At 48.7% G+C, this 12,948-nt stretch overlaps 3 protein-coding genes across 4 annotated transcripts; all 3 read right to left on the bottom strand.

Annotated features, from left to right (window-relative positions):
* On the bottom strand, nt 1-2,729 carry LOC114797678 (transmembrane protein 106C-like). Its single transcript, XM_028992643.1, has 7 exons — nt 2,391-2,729; nt 1,601-1,664; nt 1,368-1,527; nt 1,145-1,285; nt 1,018-1,067; nt 608-661; nt 1-526 (listed from the first exon to the last, which is right to left on the bottom strand). Exons 1-7 carry the CDS (start codon nt 2,596-2,598, stop codon nt 370-372), a joined length of 834 nt encoding a protein of 277 aa, XP_028848476.1. The 5' UTR covers nt 2,599-2,729; the 3' UTR covers nt 1-369.
* Nucleotides 2,730-3,120: 391 nt separating this feature from the next.
* Nucleotides 3,121-5,879, bottom strand: LOC114797679 (PTB domain-containing engulfment adapter protein 1-like). 2 transcript variants are annotated; one of them, XM_028992645.1, is made up of 9 exons: nt 5,789-5,879; nt 5,621-5,700; nt 5,465-5,536; nt 5,152-5,253; nt 4,891-5,028; nt 4,694-4,798; nt 3,691-3,750; nt 3,522-3,609; nt 3,121-3,421 (listed from the first exon to the last, which is right to left on the bottom strand). In XM_028992645.1, exons 2-9 carry the CDS (start codon nt 5,663-5,665, stop codon nt 3,372-3,374), a joined length of 660 nt encoding a protein of 219 aa, XP_028848478.1. In that variant the 5' UTR covers nt 5,666-5,700; nt 5,789-5,879; the 3' UTR covers nt 3,121-3,371. The 2 variants fall into 2 exon arrangements, with proteins under 2 accessions (XP_028848478.1, XP_028848477.1); XM_028992644.1 differs by having other exon boundaries at nt 5,621-5,679; nt 5,789-5,821.
* A 1,235-nt stretch (nt 5,880-7,114) lies between these two features.
* Nucleotides 7,115-12,599, bottom strand: sars1 (seryl-tRNA synthetase 1). Its single transcript, XM_028993584.1, has 11 exons — nt 12,464-12,599; nt 11,275-11,345; nt 11,104-11,184; nt 10,867-11,025; nt 9,343-9,486; nt 9,108-9,263; nt 8,042-8,263; nt 7,831-7,960; nt 7,580-7,737; nt 7,361-7,490; nt 7,115-7,278 (listed from the first exon to the last, which is right to left on the bottom strand). Exons 1-11 carry the CDS (start codon nt 12,597-12,599, stop codon nt 7,115-7,117), a joined length of 1,551 nt encoding a protein of 516 aa, XP_028849417.1.
* Between the last annotated feature and the right edge of the window lie 349 nt (nt 12,600-12,948).

Raw genomic sequence — 12,948 nt, 5'->3', positions numbered from 1 at the left:
TTCTTTACATTACAGAAACTTTATTAAATTGCTCAAGTGCCAAAACACAAAATGCAAACATGGTGATCTAAAAACTTTTTACAAATTTCAGTTTTAATAAAAATGCATAGTTTATCTTAACACTGCAAGAAGTTATAAATTATTTAATGTCCGGTTCCCTTCCCTTTTTTCCAGACAAAAACAGTAAGCCAGATCATTTCAGTGCTCGTTTTTGCCCCGAAACTGAACTGCAGCTGCCGATGGGGTCAGTAGCCGCTTTTCGCCCCGGAGAAAGCGAGTTAGTGCGCAACACAGCTTAATTACTGGCGAATCCGGCCGCCCGCGGCGAGCCCGCCACGAGCCCGCCACGGCACCGGCCCACACAGGCTCTCACTGGACCAGGCGGACCTGCAGCCGGCTGTGCGGGTCGGACCAGGCCACCGCGGGGGGCTTGTGGACCGTGGAGTTGGAGCCGCAGTCGATGTAGCGGTACGCCTCCAGCGTGTTCTGGGCGCTGCGCACCATGTAGGAGGTCTTCACCGTCGTCCTGCACCAACACACACGACAGCCATGAACACCCGGATCTGGCGAGGAGGTCGGCGTGAGGTCTCGCCGCAGGACAACTTACTGCATGAAGACCACGATGTTGTGGACTTTGATGCTGGCCATCGTGCAGAAGGCGCTGGAGGTGAAAATGAACACGGAGTGAAACCTGAGTGGCGAACGAAGCCGACGGTAAAGACTACACGTGACTACACGTGGTGGCAGCGGTGGCCTAGCGGTTAAGGAAGCGGCCCCGTAATCAGAAGGTTGCCGGTTCGAATCCTGAGCCGCCAAGGTGCCACTGAGCAAAGCACCGTCCCCACACACTGCTCCCCGGGCGCCTGTCATGGTGCCCACTGCTCACTCAGGGTGATGGTTAAATGCAGAGGACAAATTTCACTGTGTGCACCCTGTGCTGTGCTGCTGTGTATCACGTGTGACAATCACTTCACTTTACAAGGTTTACTCCCACCGAGTAGCCTGGTTTCCACTCACTAGACATACGAGAGGCTTCCGCTGATCTCCACCCCGACGGTGAAGTTGACCTGCCGGCAAAATGTTGAAAAGTCGCATCAGCGTTCGGGCGGGATTATTCGCGGCCGGCGTCGCGGACGCGTCCCACCTGCCTCTGGCTGAGCGGCTGGATGTTGATGACGTTGCCCAGCTGCTGGGTGCCGATGACCGTCTTCATGTAGAGGACCTGGCAGCTGACGCTGTCCACCAGCACCGTGAAGAAGTTGGAGTTGGTGAAGTTCAGCGAGCTCTGGAGGAAGGAGGGAAAGGACCATGAACAAAAGCAGGAACCGCCGACCCGGACGCGTCATCTCAAGCGCGCCGGCAGTCACCGTCATGTTGATGAGAACTTTGCTGTTGTTGCGGTCAAACAGCACCGTCGCCGAGCGTATCCCATCATCCTCGACCACCACTGGACGAGGAAACATGAAGAAGGCCACCAGCGAGGAGACCAGCAGACAAACCACCACAGACAGAACCACGTAGAGCTTCCTGTGAGGAACATTAAACTCGGTTTAAACCCCCACACACTCACCAGCAGCAGGAATGATGTCAGGTGACTTACGTCCTGTGCGGCTGTAACCTCTGGTCACTGTAGGGAATCAGAGCCACCAACTCGTTCAGCTGCCCTGCACAATCAAAGTTTTATTCATTTATTTATAATGTCCACTGACATTATTATTTTTTTAGATTATGTCGGTCTTGTTGGTCCTTAATTCTGTATCTGAAGTCTCTCGGTGCAGAATTACAGCCGCTCTGATCCAGTCCCACAATGAGATTTCCCCGGACGCGCCGTTTCACCGTCTGTAGCTTTAAATGCTAATGAGGAGGAGAGAGGCGGGGCTAGGAGGAGAGCGGCCTATAACAGTTGAGCGTCAACAACACCATCCACCAACCACGATGTTTGGTGCAGACAGGAAGTCGTGTCGCGGTTTTTCAGAATAATTATAAAATGAACCTGCTGGATCTTCAGAGTCTCGCATGACGGAGCTAAAAAATTCATTTGTGCTCATTTTTGCATCCAATAACCGAGCGACTGCAATGCTTCATGCGTCCGGAAGCCAGGACGGCCATGAGATCATGTTTTAGGGACATTCTCTGTGTGGAAAAAACATGAGAAACGGGAGGTAACCTTTCACCTTATGACATCATAATGGGACAAACTCAAGATCCGACCGTCTGAGCTGCCGTTCTCTGGACGGTGAAGCAGAACGACCAAAACACTCTTTACACCTGTCGCCATTTCTAGCCACCGCAGCACCATAGACAGGCTGGGGGAACTCATATTAATGTTAAATCATCTCACAAAGTCACTTTTTCATGTCAGCTGAAGCCACTTCGGAGGAGCTCCTGACCTGACGGGATGCGGCCGGTTCCCTGGCAGGTGGGGCAGGTGATGCTGTCCCGACCGGTGAACTCCACGTAGGGGAACTGGGCGATGTCCTCCTGTCTGTCCAGGCCGTCCAGCGAGTCGTCCCCGTCGCCGGCATGCAGCCCCTGTCGCCCGGACGTGTCGGTTCCGGCCAGGAGGGCGTCGCAGCTCCGGGACCAGTGAGCGCCCATGAGTGGAACCGGAGGTTTCCTGACCCCCGCTCGGCAGCTTCTCCTTCTCGGCGGTAGTTTTATTTCTTTTAAAGATTTATGTCCGGCATCAGCGACTGTTTTTCTCTTCTTCGTCCCCCCCGCCGCCACAGCCTCTGGGTATAAATACGGGCCGCGCCGGGCGGTATCGCCACCTGGCGGACGGGATGAGAACAGCAGAGCGGCGCGCCGGGGGCGTTTTCGTTTCTCATAAAGAACTAAATAGGATTTACACGCGTGGCGTTTATCAGACGCCCTTATTCCGAGCGACTTTACGGTCATTATTTACAGGGACGGTCCATCGAAATCCAGCGCCGAGGATTTTAAAACCTACACAAAACTGCGGTGATGTTTCAATTCAAGCAGCAGGGCTTCTAACTAAAAACACCAAATCCCAATCTTCACTCTTAATTCTAACCAGGACGAGCTGGTAATACACCGAACGATTATTAAAGACCGTACAGTTCAGAACCACGGCGACGTGTCCAGCAAATGACGCCCAAGGGTGTGGCACTTGGTTTACTTCAATTTCCATTACATTTGCATGGAAATAAAACAGAAGCTTACAGTTATTACAAAATTACACAGATGTATGCATGCTAAGGATTCTCTGCAGAGGAAATTAATCTGACGCATTAAAAACACAAAACTAACCATTGCAAAAGTCATGCAGAATTCTGTTTTTAGAACCGTTCGTTCATCAAGATCGTCTGGTGGCTGTTCAGTTCTTCCATTTTTCCATTTCTCCTCCTCCTTCACACATTCTTAATCAAAGGAGCTTCATCCCAATCAGTCTGAAACCTCACTGCACAGACGAAAGGAAAGAACACGTCAAGCTGCATGCAGAGGAGCTACAGACGGGTGGTCACATCTGTCACATCTGGACATCCGGTGCCGGCTCTCACCCTGAGCGTTTGACTGGCCAGACCTGGACGACGATGATTCCGTGTCGCTGCTTTGGTCATCTGAGCTCTGGAATCCTGCACCCTTCACCTAAACCACACGCAGAACGGCCACCAGCCATTAGAACTCAGGCCGGTACAGAGTGGAATAAGACTCAGGTTCGTAACTCACATTCCTTGCTTGCTTCACCCTCTTCTTCAAGTGCATGTTCTCCCTCTGCAGGACTTTGTTCTGTGAAGCAGCACATTGACACAATATCTAACCGGAACATCTGGAAAGATCTGACTGATTAGAATTCAGAGATGTTCTAACTAATCTGTAACAGAGCTGGGGTTCGGTTACCAGTTTAAACACCCTGAACAGATTTTAAAATACTGATTTATAGACAAATTAATGCAGAATTTTAAACGTTTCCCTGGGGAAGGGGCGGGGCTAATTTTTTAAATGCATATTAACTTATTGTTTGGTGAATGTGATGATTTGCTATGATCTGTTTGAATTTTTGTTTAAAGATAATTAATTATCTGTTTTGGTCCAGGGATATAAAGACTGGCTCAAGTTTTCATTCAGGAGAATAGATTTGATTGACAAAGTCTTTTTGGAATATCATTTAAAGGTCCCCTGTCATGAAAAAGTGACTTTGTGAGATTTTTTTACATTAATACGAGTTCCCCCAGCCTGTCTGTGGTCCTGCAGGGCTAGTTATGGCGATGGGTGTAAATAGTGTTTTGGTCATCCTGCTTCAACGTTCAGAGAGCGGCAGCTCAGATGGTCGGATCTGGAATTTGTCCCCTTATGATGTCATAAGGGGATGTATTTTATTCTGTAAAAACGGCAACACGACTTCCTGTTTGTACCAAACATTGCTCAACTCCTATTGGCCGCTCTCCTCCTTTTCCCGCCTCTAAGCCACAGACGATGAGACGGCACGTCCTGGGAAATCTCATTGTGGGACTGGATAAAAGTGGCTGTAATTCTGCACCAAGAGACTTCAGATTCAGAATTAGGGGACCAACAAGACCGAATATAAAAGCAGAAAGAAAAATCATGTCAGGGGACCTTTAATAAACGGCGTCTGCTTCAGAAAGACATCCACTCTTGTGTCACTGCTCAGCATTCCTGCACGGGGGGGATCTTAGCTCCTCCCATTACACGCTCTCGCCCCCATACACACCTTGTGTCTGAGCGCCTCCACCACCAGGTCACGGCTTCCCTTGACGCTCTTGAACTTCTGAGAAGCCTGGAAGGTGTCTCCAATGACGGACACCAGCAGATGGGACTGAGAAAAAAAGCGAGCACCCATCAGAAACATGACGTGGGGTGTTTGTGCGTGTTGTTTTGCTGGGTGTGTACTTCAGTGTGCATCCTCACAAATTTCTTGCTCTGGAACACGTAGCAGTGGTGCATTTCTGAAGCCGGGTGCTTGGCAACAAAGCCAAATATTTTGGGCGTGGCCTGATGCACGGCGCAGGAGGAGATGGAGGACAGAGGGCACGTGTAGAGCATGAACTGAGCAAAGAGATACGAACACACTGCTTGAACCTGAACCCTGTGTTACTGCAGAAGACGGAGCTGGAGAACGTTCTTGAGGTTCTCGGTTGTGCGTTTTAACAGCAGAGCTAAGAAACTCACCTTTGTCTTGTGTTCCAGGATGTCGATTCCGCTCACAGAAACAAAAAGGCTGACTTTGTTCTTCTTCTTCTTGGTCTTCTCGGCCTCGTCCTTGTTGGGATTCTGCATTGGAAGATGAGGCCATCATCACATCATGCCATAAAAAAATGGAAATGAGGACACAGAGCTCAGATGTACACTAAGGGTTCTGGAGCCAGATCCTGGGCCATCACAGACAAAGAGTCTGGATCAGCTCTTATCTGAGCAGGAACTTTTGGACATTTGGACGTGTCCGGGTTTAAACTTGCTGAAGGAGGGGAGGTGGAGGTTCTACCTGCAGGTCACCTGCAGCCTCCTCCAGGACCTGGACGCCTTCCGAGCGGAGGACCTGAACGCGGCCCAGGAACTTCAGAGAAGAGGAAGAAGAGAACAGGCGATCAGTAACGGTGAGAACCGAACCGACAATAGATGCGGTGAGGGCTTTACGGACCTTGACGGTGAAGGAAATCTCCTTGTCATCTTCGTTTTCGCTCATCTTCGGCCGCCCCTCTTCAGTAAAACAGCAAAAATCTCACAATCATACAAGCGCGTGCAGATTATTCATCCTGTTCGGTTTTTCTCCGGTTAAGAAACGGTGATTGTGAGAGAATCGGCGTACCTGGAATCCAATGGTAATCGACCTGTTCAACCGAATTACTTTCACACGCAGGTGTAAAGTCTGTTGGGGGTTAATGAATAACCGCAGGCGTCACTTCCTCATCCAGCACCTGTGACGGAGAAGGATGGCCGTCTGTGGTGGTGGCCTCGCCTACGAGTCCCAGGTTCGAACCCCACTTGCTACCATTGGGTGTCTCCAGGAGGACGGTCCCCCGGGGCCTAAATTGTGGCAAGAAAATATAACCCGACCCCCCACCAGGCTGAACCATGATGGATTCATGCTTTCGTGTTGTTCCCGCCAAATTCACACCTTACCAACTGAATTTGAGCTTGAACCAGACAGTACAGGCCAGAAGTCTGGACCCCTTCTCATTCGACGTGTTTTCTTTATTTTCATGACCATTTACGTTGGTAGATTCTCACTGAAGGCATCAAAACTATGAATGAACACATGTGGAGTTATGTACTTAACAAAAAGTGGAGACCTGACCTCCACAGTCACCGGACCTGAACCCAGTCCAGATGGTTTGGGGTGAGCTGGACCAACAAGTGCTAAACACCTCTGGGAACTCCTTCAAGACTGTTGGAGAAGCATTTCAGGTGACGACCTCTTGAAGCTCATCGAGAGAATGGCAAGAGTGTGTAAAGCAGTAATCAGAGCAAAGAAACTAGAATATAAAACATGTTTTCACTTATTTCACCTTTTTTGGTTAAGTACAGAACTCCACATGTGTTCATTCATAGTTCTGATGCCTTCAGTGAGAATCTACCAACGTAAATGGTCATGAAGATAAAGAAAACGCGTTGAATGAGAAGGTGTCCAAACTTTTGGCCTCTACTGCATATTGTACATGGTGCTGAAAAAAAGGGCTTTGGTCGTGTCAGGTCTCTTCAAAAGAAAGTTAAGATCAAGGGACAGAAAAATAAAAGTGCTTTGATAAAGTCCTTTTATTATGATGTGCAGGAGTAGTAAAAGTTGGAGCGAGAGTTGTGTGGGTTTATAGCAGTTGAATTTATTTGTGACATGGCTGGAGTTCTGTGCAAGACGAGTCCCTGCCCTGTGACCTGGTCGATGGTCCAGGCACAGACCCGTCGTGCATCTTCAGACGATTCCAGGTCTTAAAACCGCATACTGGCCTACAGATAAATACAGCACAATCCCCGAGGTTCACATGCAAGTTTACCCTGAAACGCAGAGACGACCTGCTGACCTTCATCACAAAACATGTAGAACCATCTACAGTCAGAACCATGTGGAAGAATAAGAGTAATAACGTATAAGTGGCTGATGTGGACTCGAGAGGGGACTGGTTGGGGGGGGGTGTGTTTAAGAGTCGTTGACGGACATGTTCTCCACTTTGCTCTGCAGCGCCTGGTCCACCTCCGTCTGTTTCTTCTTCTTCCCCCCTCCTTCTTGCTGCTTCTTTTGCTTTTTGGACACCTCCTGGTCGATGGGGGCCGGCTTGACGAATTTGATCATTTCATTCAGACCTAAAAGCAGATGGAAGCAGATCAGCTTTAGATTACGATACAGTAAAAATCTGATTTATTGCATATGTAACTTCATAGAAACCTGGAGGCATGAAATCCCGCAGCTTTTCTGGAACCACAATCCCATCCTCGGTCTGATAATTCTCCAAAATCGCACAAATGACCCGTGTTGTGGCGCACATCGTGGCATTGAGCATGTGGACATATTCAGCCTTCACATTTGTAGGAGAAAAAGATCAATCAATGAAATGAAAATTCCTGATGCGATTAATGAGACGCCAACAACGAAGACGCAGTTCACCTTGTCCATCATCTTCTTCGTCTGCCCGTATCGGATGCGCAGGCGACGGGCCTGGTAATCGGTGCAGTTTGAGCAGGAAACCAGCTCCCTGAACGCAGAAGATCCAGGGAACCAGGCCTCCAGGTCCAGCTTCTTGCTGGCAGCGTGGTTCAGGGCACCTACACGGCAGCAGAGGACAAAAGGTCAAACTCACCAGAGACAACGCGGGGTCAAAAACGCGCTTCTATCAACATCTACACTCCAGGACCAACCGGAGACGATGTTCACGATGCGGTACGGGATTCCTAGTGACTGATAAAACTCCTCTGCCGTCCCAATCATCTCATCGAACATCTCCCACGACTTTCCGTCATGTGGGGAAGCATAAACAAACTGTTCAATCTGGAAAAAGAGAAGAGGAAAAAACATCAGATCCAAACCAGATCACACTTGTCTCCAGTTGTCCAAGCTGGCAGCACTGACCTTTTCAAACTGGTGCACCCTGAAGATGCCGCGCGTGTCGCGGCCGTGGGAGCCGACCTCCTGCCTGAAGCAGGTGGAGAGCCCGGCGAAGCGCAGCGGGAGCTCCTCCGGCTTCATCCACTCGTCCCGCAGGAAGGCGGCGATGGGCTGCTCCGAGGTGGCGATCAGGTACTTCTCGTCCACCGAGGTGTCGTCAGACTTCTCACTGCCCTTCCCGATCACCTGCCCGCCACACACACGTTACAACTCCGCACTTCTGGACATCTTTTACTTTTACATTTAAGCCGTTTGGCAGACGCCAGTATCCAGAGGGGCTTACAACGTGCTTCCATGTTACCATGGATGAAGTGGTCAGTTCTGGTTCACTAGGACCCCCAACTATGAATACAATCTTTTTATTCACTCTGTTCTAGTTTCTATACAGAAGTCAGACAAGAAGAAGGTTACAAGTTCATCTAAATCTTCTCTAAAGAGGAAGGTGTTGAGCTGCCGTGTGAAGGTGCTCAGTGACTGAGCTGGAAGTTCATTCCACCACCGAGGGGCCAAGACGGAGAAGAGTCTAGATGAGCGTCTTCCTTTTACCTTCAGAGATGGAGGGACCAGGCGAGCAGTACTGGAGGCTCGGAGTATACGAGGTGCAGTGAGAGGTGTAATAAGGGCTGTGAGGTAGGATGGTGCTACTCCATGTTTGGCTTTGTAGGCCAGCATCAGTATTTAGAACCTGATGCGTGCAGCTACTGGGAGCCGGTGGAGGGAACGTAGCAGAGGGGCGGTGTGGAGAACTTGGGAAGGTTGAAGATCAGTCGTGCTGCTGCATTTTGTATTAGTTGTATTTTAAATAAGAGTGTCATGCATAAATAAGCACAAATGGCAGCACAGGAATGCATGTGGACATTATATGAGTGCAGGTTTTTACCTGCATCACACAGGTTTAGTTATGAAGTACAGAGAAAATCCCTGGTGCAGGTAAACGGCACTGCCACGCCCACACTTCAGTAGCCATGAATATCACATTACCCCTCCGGGGCTCTCATTCTCACTTCGGATTCCAGACAGAAGCACGTACTTTGTACAGTTCCTCGTCGAACTGGCTGAGCTGAGCCACCTCCTGCATGACCTCCTTCCTCATGAAGAAGGGCGTGTACAGCAGGTTGTAGCCCTTGCTGTACAGGATCCGCAGGGCGTAGTTGATGAGCGCCTGCTCCAGGAACACCAGCGGCCCCTGGACGAGCAGGCAGGGATCATTAAAAAGCCCACCGGGGGGCGCCACTTCTGTCCGTGAGACGCGGGGGGGGACCTACTTTCAGGAAATATCCCCGGCTGCCTGCCACAACGGCTCCCTTCTCTCCTTCATAGCCGTCCACCATGACCACCAGGTCCACATGGGAGTACTTCTTCTGGACGCTGCAGTCCCCCCACGTGCGCTCCACCTTGTTATCGGCGTCCTGAGCGCGCAGGGAAAACAGATCATTACACATCAACTCACATCAACGCCATGTTTGTTCTTATTTGAAATTGTTTTAATTAACATTCCCTTTGTACAAACAAAAAAACAGTCCATAAAAAATTGTGTTTGTGTTATATGATGCGAGAATGAAATGGTGTGTGTGTGTGTGTGTGTGTGTGTGTGTGTGTATATATATATATATATATATATATATATATATATATATATATATAAACGATGTATAAACACGCCCAGTTCTTCACCGTTCAGTTCACATCCCACAAGATGACTTTTTATAGATCCATATATTACAGCCCAGCGATATGACTCGCTGATAACACACAAACTACTGATCCCATAATGCAGTGCGCCCTTTGGGGACAAACTGAGCTCCCTACGCACTGAGTTCGCACAGCGCTTTGGTGACTTTGAATTCCGAGCTGCTTAACAACCGATTTGTCATGTCGTGGAAACTGCTCCTGTTCAGATCCGGCAAGGCAACTGAAGCACTGCATTATGGGATCTGTTGTTTTTGTGTAGTTTGTACTTCATATTACCGGGCCATAATAATAATAGATCTATAAAAATTGATGTGGCCCGCATGCTGCGAGTTTGACACCCCTGCTTTAGTTGATGCTCTGTAGTGCTGTAAATGTACCAGGGTGTCTGCAGGTGTAAGGAAGCTAATTTAAAGACTTTTTAAAGCCCGTTTTCATCAAATTTACGACCCTGCATCTGGGTTGTCATCTGCATTTGTCCAAGGGCCAGAATTTTACCTCGCCAGACGCTCTTCTAAAATACAATATTAGTTGTATTTTATCATTATTTGGTATATTAATTTTCCTTACAAATTTCTTTTTCTTTAGCCTTTGTCAATGTTACCAGACTCATAGTACCTGTACCCTATGTAGGGCTGTAGTGAAGTAGTGAAGAATGAGGAGGAGCTTCTTCCCGCAGGCTATCAGAGTTCTCAACAACAACAGTACATAGAACTCCAATACACTCCAGCACTTTCACTGCACAATCTCAGCTATTTTTACTTTTTTTACATTGTAATCACAATCTTTTGCACACCTTCACCCTACCTGTTACACATGTTTTATGTTAAAGACGTAATATTTAGTTATGTTTGCAATATTTGCATGTTGGTCTTCATTGTGTACTTGCAATATTTGCAATACTGTGGTCTGTAGCAGTCGCAAAAAGCATTTCACTGCATATCGTACCGTATACGTGACAAATAAAATTTGAATTTGAAGTGATGGGTTGGATGCAATAAAACCCAATGGAATTGTTTCCGTATGGATATTTACGCTGGGACTTTCGTACCGACAGTCACAGCGTAAAGTCTGCGGTAGAACAGGAACGTTAAACACACCTCATCGTTGCTGATGGGCACAGACGGGTGCAGCAGGTTGCCAATTTCTCGCAGATACTCGAAACGCTCTCCTTCCAGCTTCAGCCTCTCGCCGTCAGACGTCTGTATGGCCTCGTCCACCAGCTGCCGGACCTTCTTGATCTGGGTCACGGTCAGAGTCTGGGGACAATGCGAGAGAGAGAGATCTTTCATTCTGGGCCCTCAGAGGAAGTAAAACATGGGTGGCAGGCAGCGTACCGATAGCGTCTCAGCAGTGAGCGTCTCCAGGTTCTGCGCCTCCTCTGGAAGAGACTCGTCGTCCCCAACGGGCTCCTTCTTCTGCAAGACAATCATCCTTCAACAATCAACGTTATGAACACATAAGCCATAAATAATTTTTAATAGATACCCATCATCTGTGTGACTTGCCTTCATTTTCTCACCAATGGATTTGCTACACAGATTTTTCGCCTTGTTCAGGTTATCAGCAACAAATCGAGCTGGTGGGAGAAATATTGCAAATAAAATGCTTGCTCAGATATATATATATATATATATATATATATATATATATATATATATATATATAATATATAAATATATTGTGTGTGTGTGTGTGTGTAAAGAGACGCAGAGCTGTGAGTGTAAGACACTGTGTCCTCTGGGCACCAGGAATAATTACATCTGAACAAAAATGCCTGGGTGGGCAGTGGAGTGCCAGGTACGGACCTGTCACTCAAATACCTGCTGACCAATGAGGCGAAGCACCCGCCCACACGAGAGAACTGTGCAAGAACTGCCACAAACCCTGAAGCAGAATAATGTAAATAAGGGCGGAGCGACAGAAAAGCCAGTGAATTGATCTGATGCAGCGAAATTGTAAACTGGCGAAAATGAAAAAGAGCAAGACGTAAATGTAAATGAGATGTAATAAAAAATACGTTATCAAAAATCCAGCCTCATATTTTACATTTCAACGTCTTATTTTCATTTGATATTAGGAAAGATCCACAGGTTAAATCATTAAGCAGCAGAATCACATCTACATACTTAATGCAAAGTTCTACAGCTGGTCCATGCAGTCTCACCACAGATCGAGCTGTTTTCCTTCCGGAACTTAATTATCATGAATTTATTAATTATGTAATTACAGCCTCTGGTGTGCATACATTAATGAAACTCGCGCATGCGCAGAGTCACAATTGCGACGCCGTTTCACCGGAGCAGAGTTGCATCAGATCGATGCAGCGACGCTTCCTGCCCAAACTCGCCCCCAGAAAACGATGTAACGGGCCGTTCGTTCGGACACGCGGGGCGGTCGATACGTGGCCGCGGTGCCACATGACGGCCGGACGTGGCAATGTGCTCCCTAAACATCTGGGCGACTGCAGCGACAAGCGAACATGCTAATGGCTGAAAACAACGAGTTCATGCCGGGCGTGACGAGTCAGTGGCGGGATGCAATGTGTCGTTGTCCCCCGGCCACGCCGGCTGACCATGCGGGGGCCGCACCGGCAGCATTAGCTCAGCTAGCCCCGTTAGCTCAGTCAATGGAGTTCAATACGTCGTCTGTCTTAGCTTAGCTTAGCTCAGCTCATACATCGTGTGCTGAACTCACATTTCCTCCAGTCTGTGTCAACCTGGACCAGCTTGTCTACCAGCGACGCATCCTTGAACCGTTTCCGCTGCGTCTCCCTCACGACGTCGGGGTCTCCCCCTTTGTCCGTGCGGAACAGGTCCAAGTCGAGCACCATGGCTGAGCGGGAGCCGGGAGTCGCTGTCAGAGGCGTCGGTGCGGGAGAAGATGCAGGACGGGGCTGGTGCGGACCCAGCGGCCCAATCAAATTCTACTTCCGGGGACTTACACACGCCCCCAAAATTATACCCTGCGAGCCAGGAGAGCACAGGGTCCCAGGTTCGATCCCCACATACTACCATCCATCGTGTCCCTGAGAAGGACACTTAACCCTGAGTGTCTCCAGGGGGGGACTGTCCCTGTAACTACTGATTGTAGGGGTGGTAGGGTACTGAAATATGGGTGGTAGAAGCCTAGTGGGGTAACACACTCGCCTATGAACCAGAAGACCCAGGTTCGAACCCCAC

The sequence above is a fragment of the Denticeps clupeoides genome, chromosome 10 (genome assembly GCF_900700375.1).
Source record: "Denticeps clupeoides chromosome 10, fDenClu1.1, whole genome shotgun sequence".
NCBI classification, from domain to species: Eukaryota; Metazoa; Chordata; class Actinopteri; order Clupeiformes; family Denticipitidae; genus Denticeps; species Denticeps clupeoides.
This window is presented reverse-complemented; position numbering and strand designations above follow the sequence as displayed.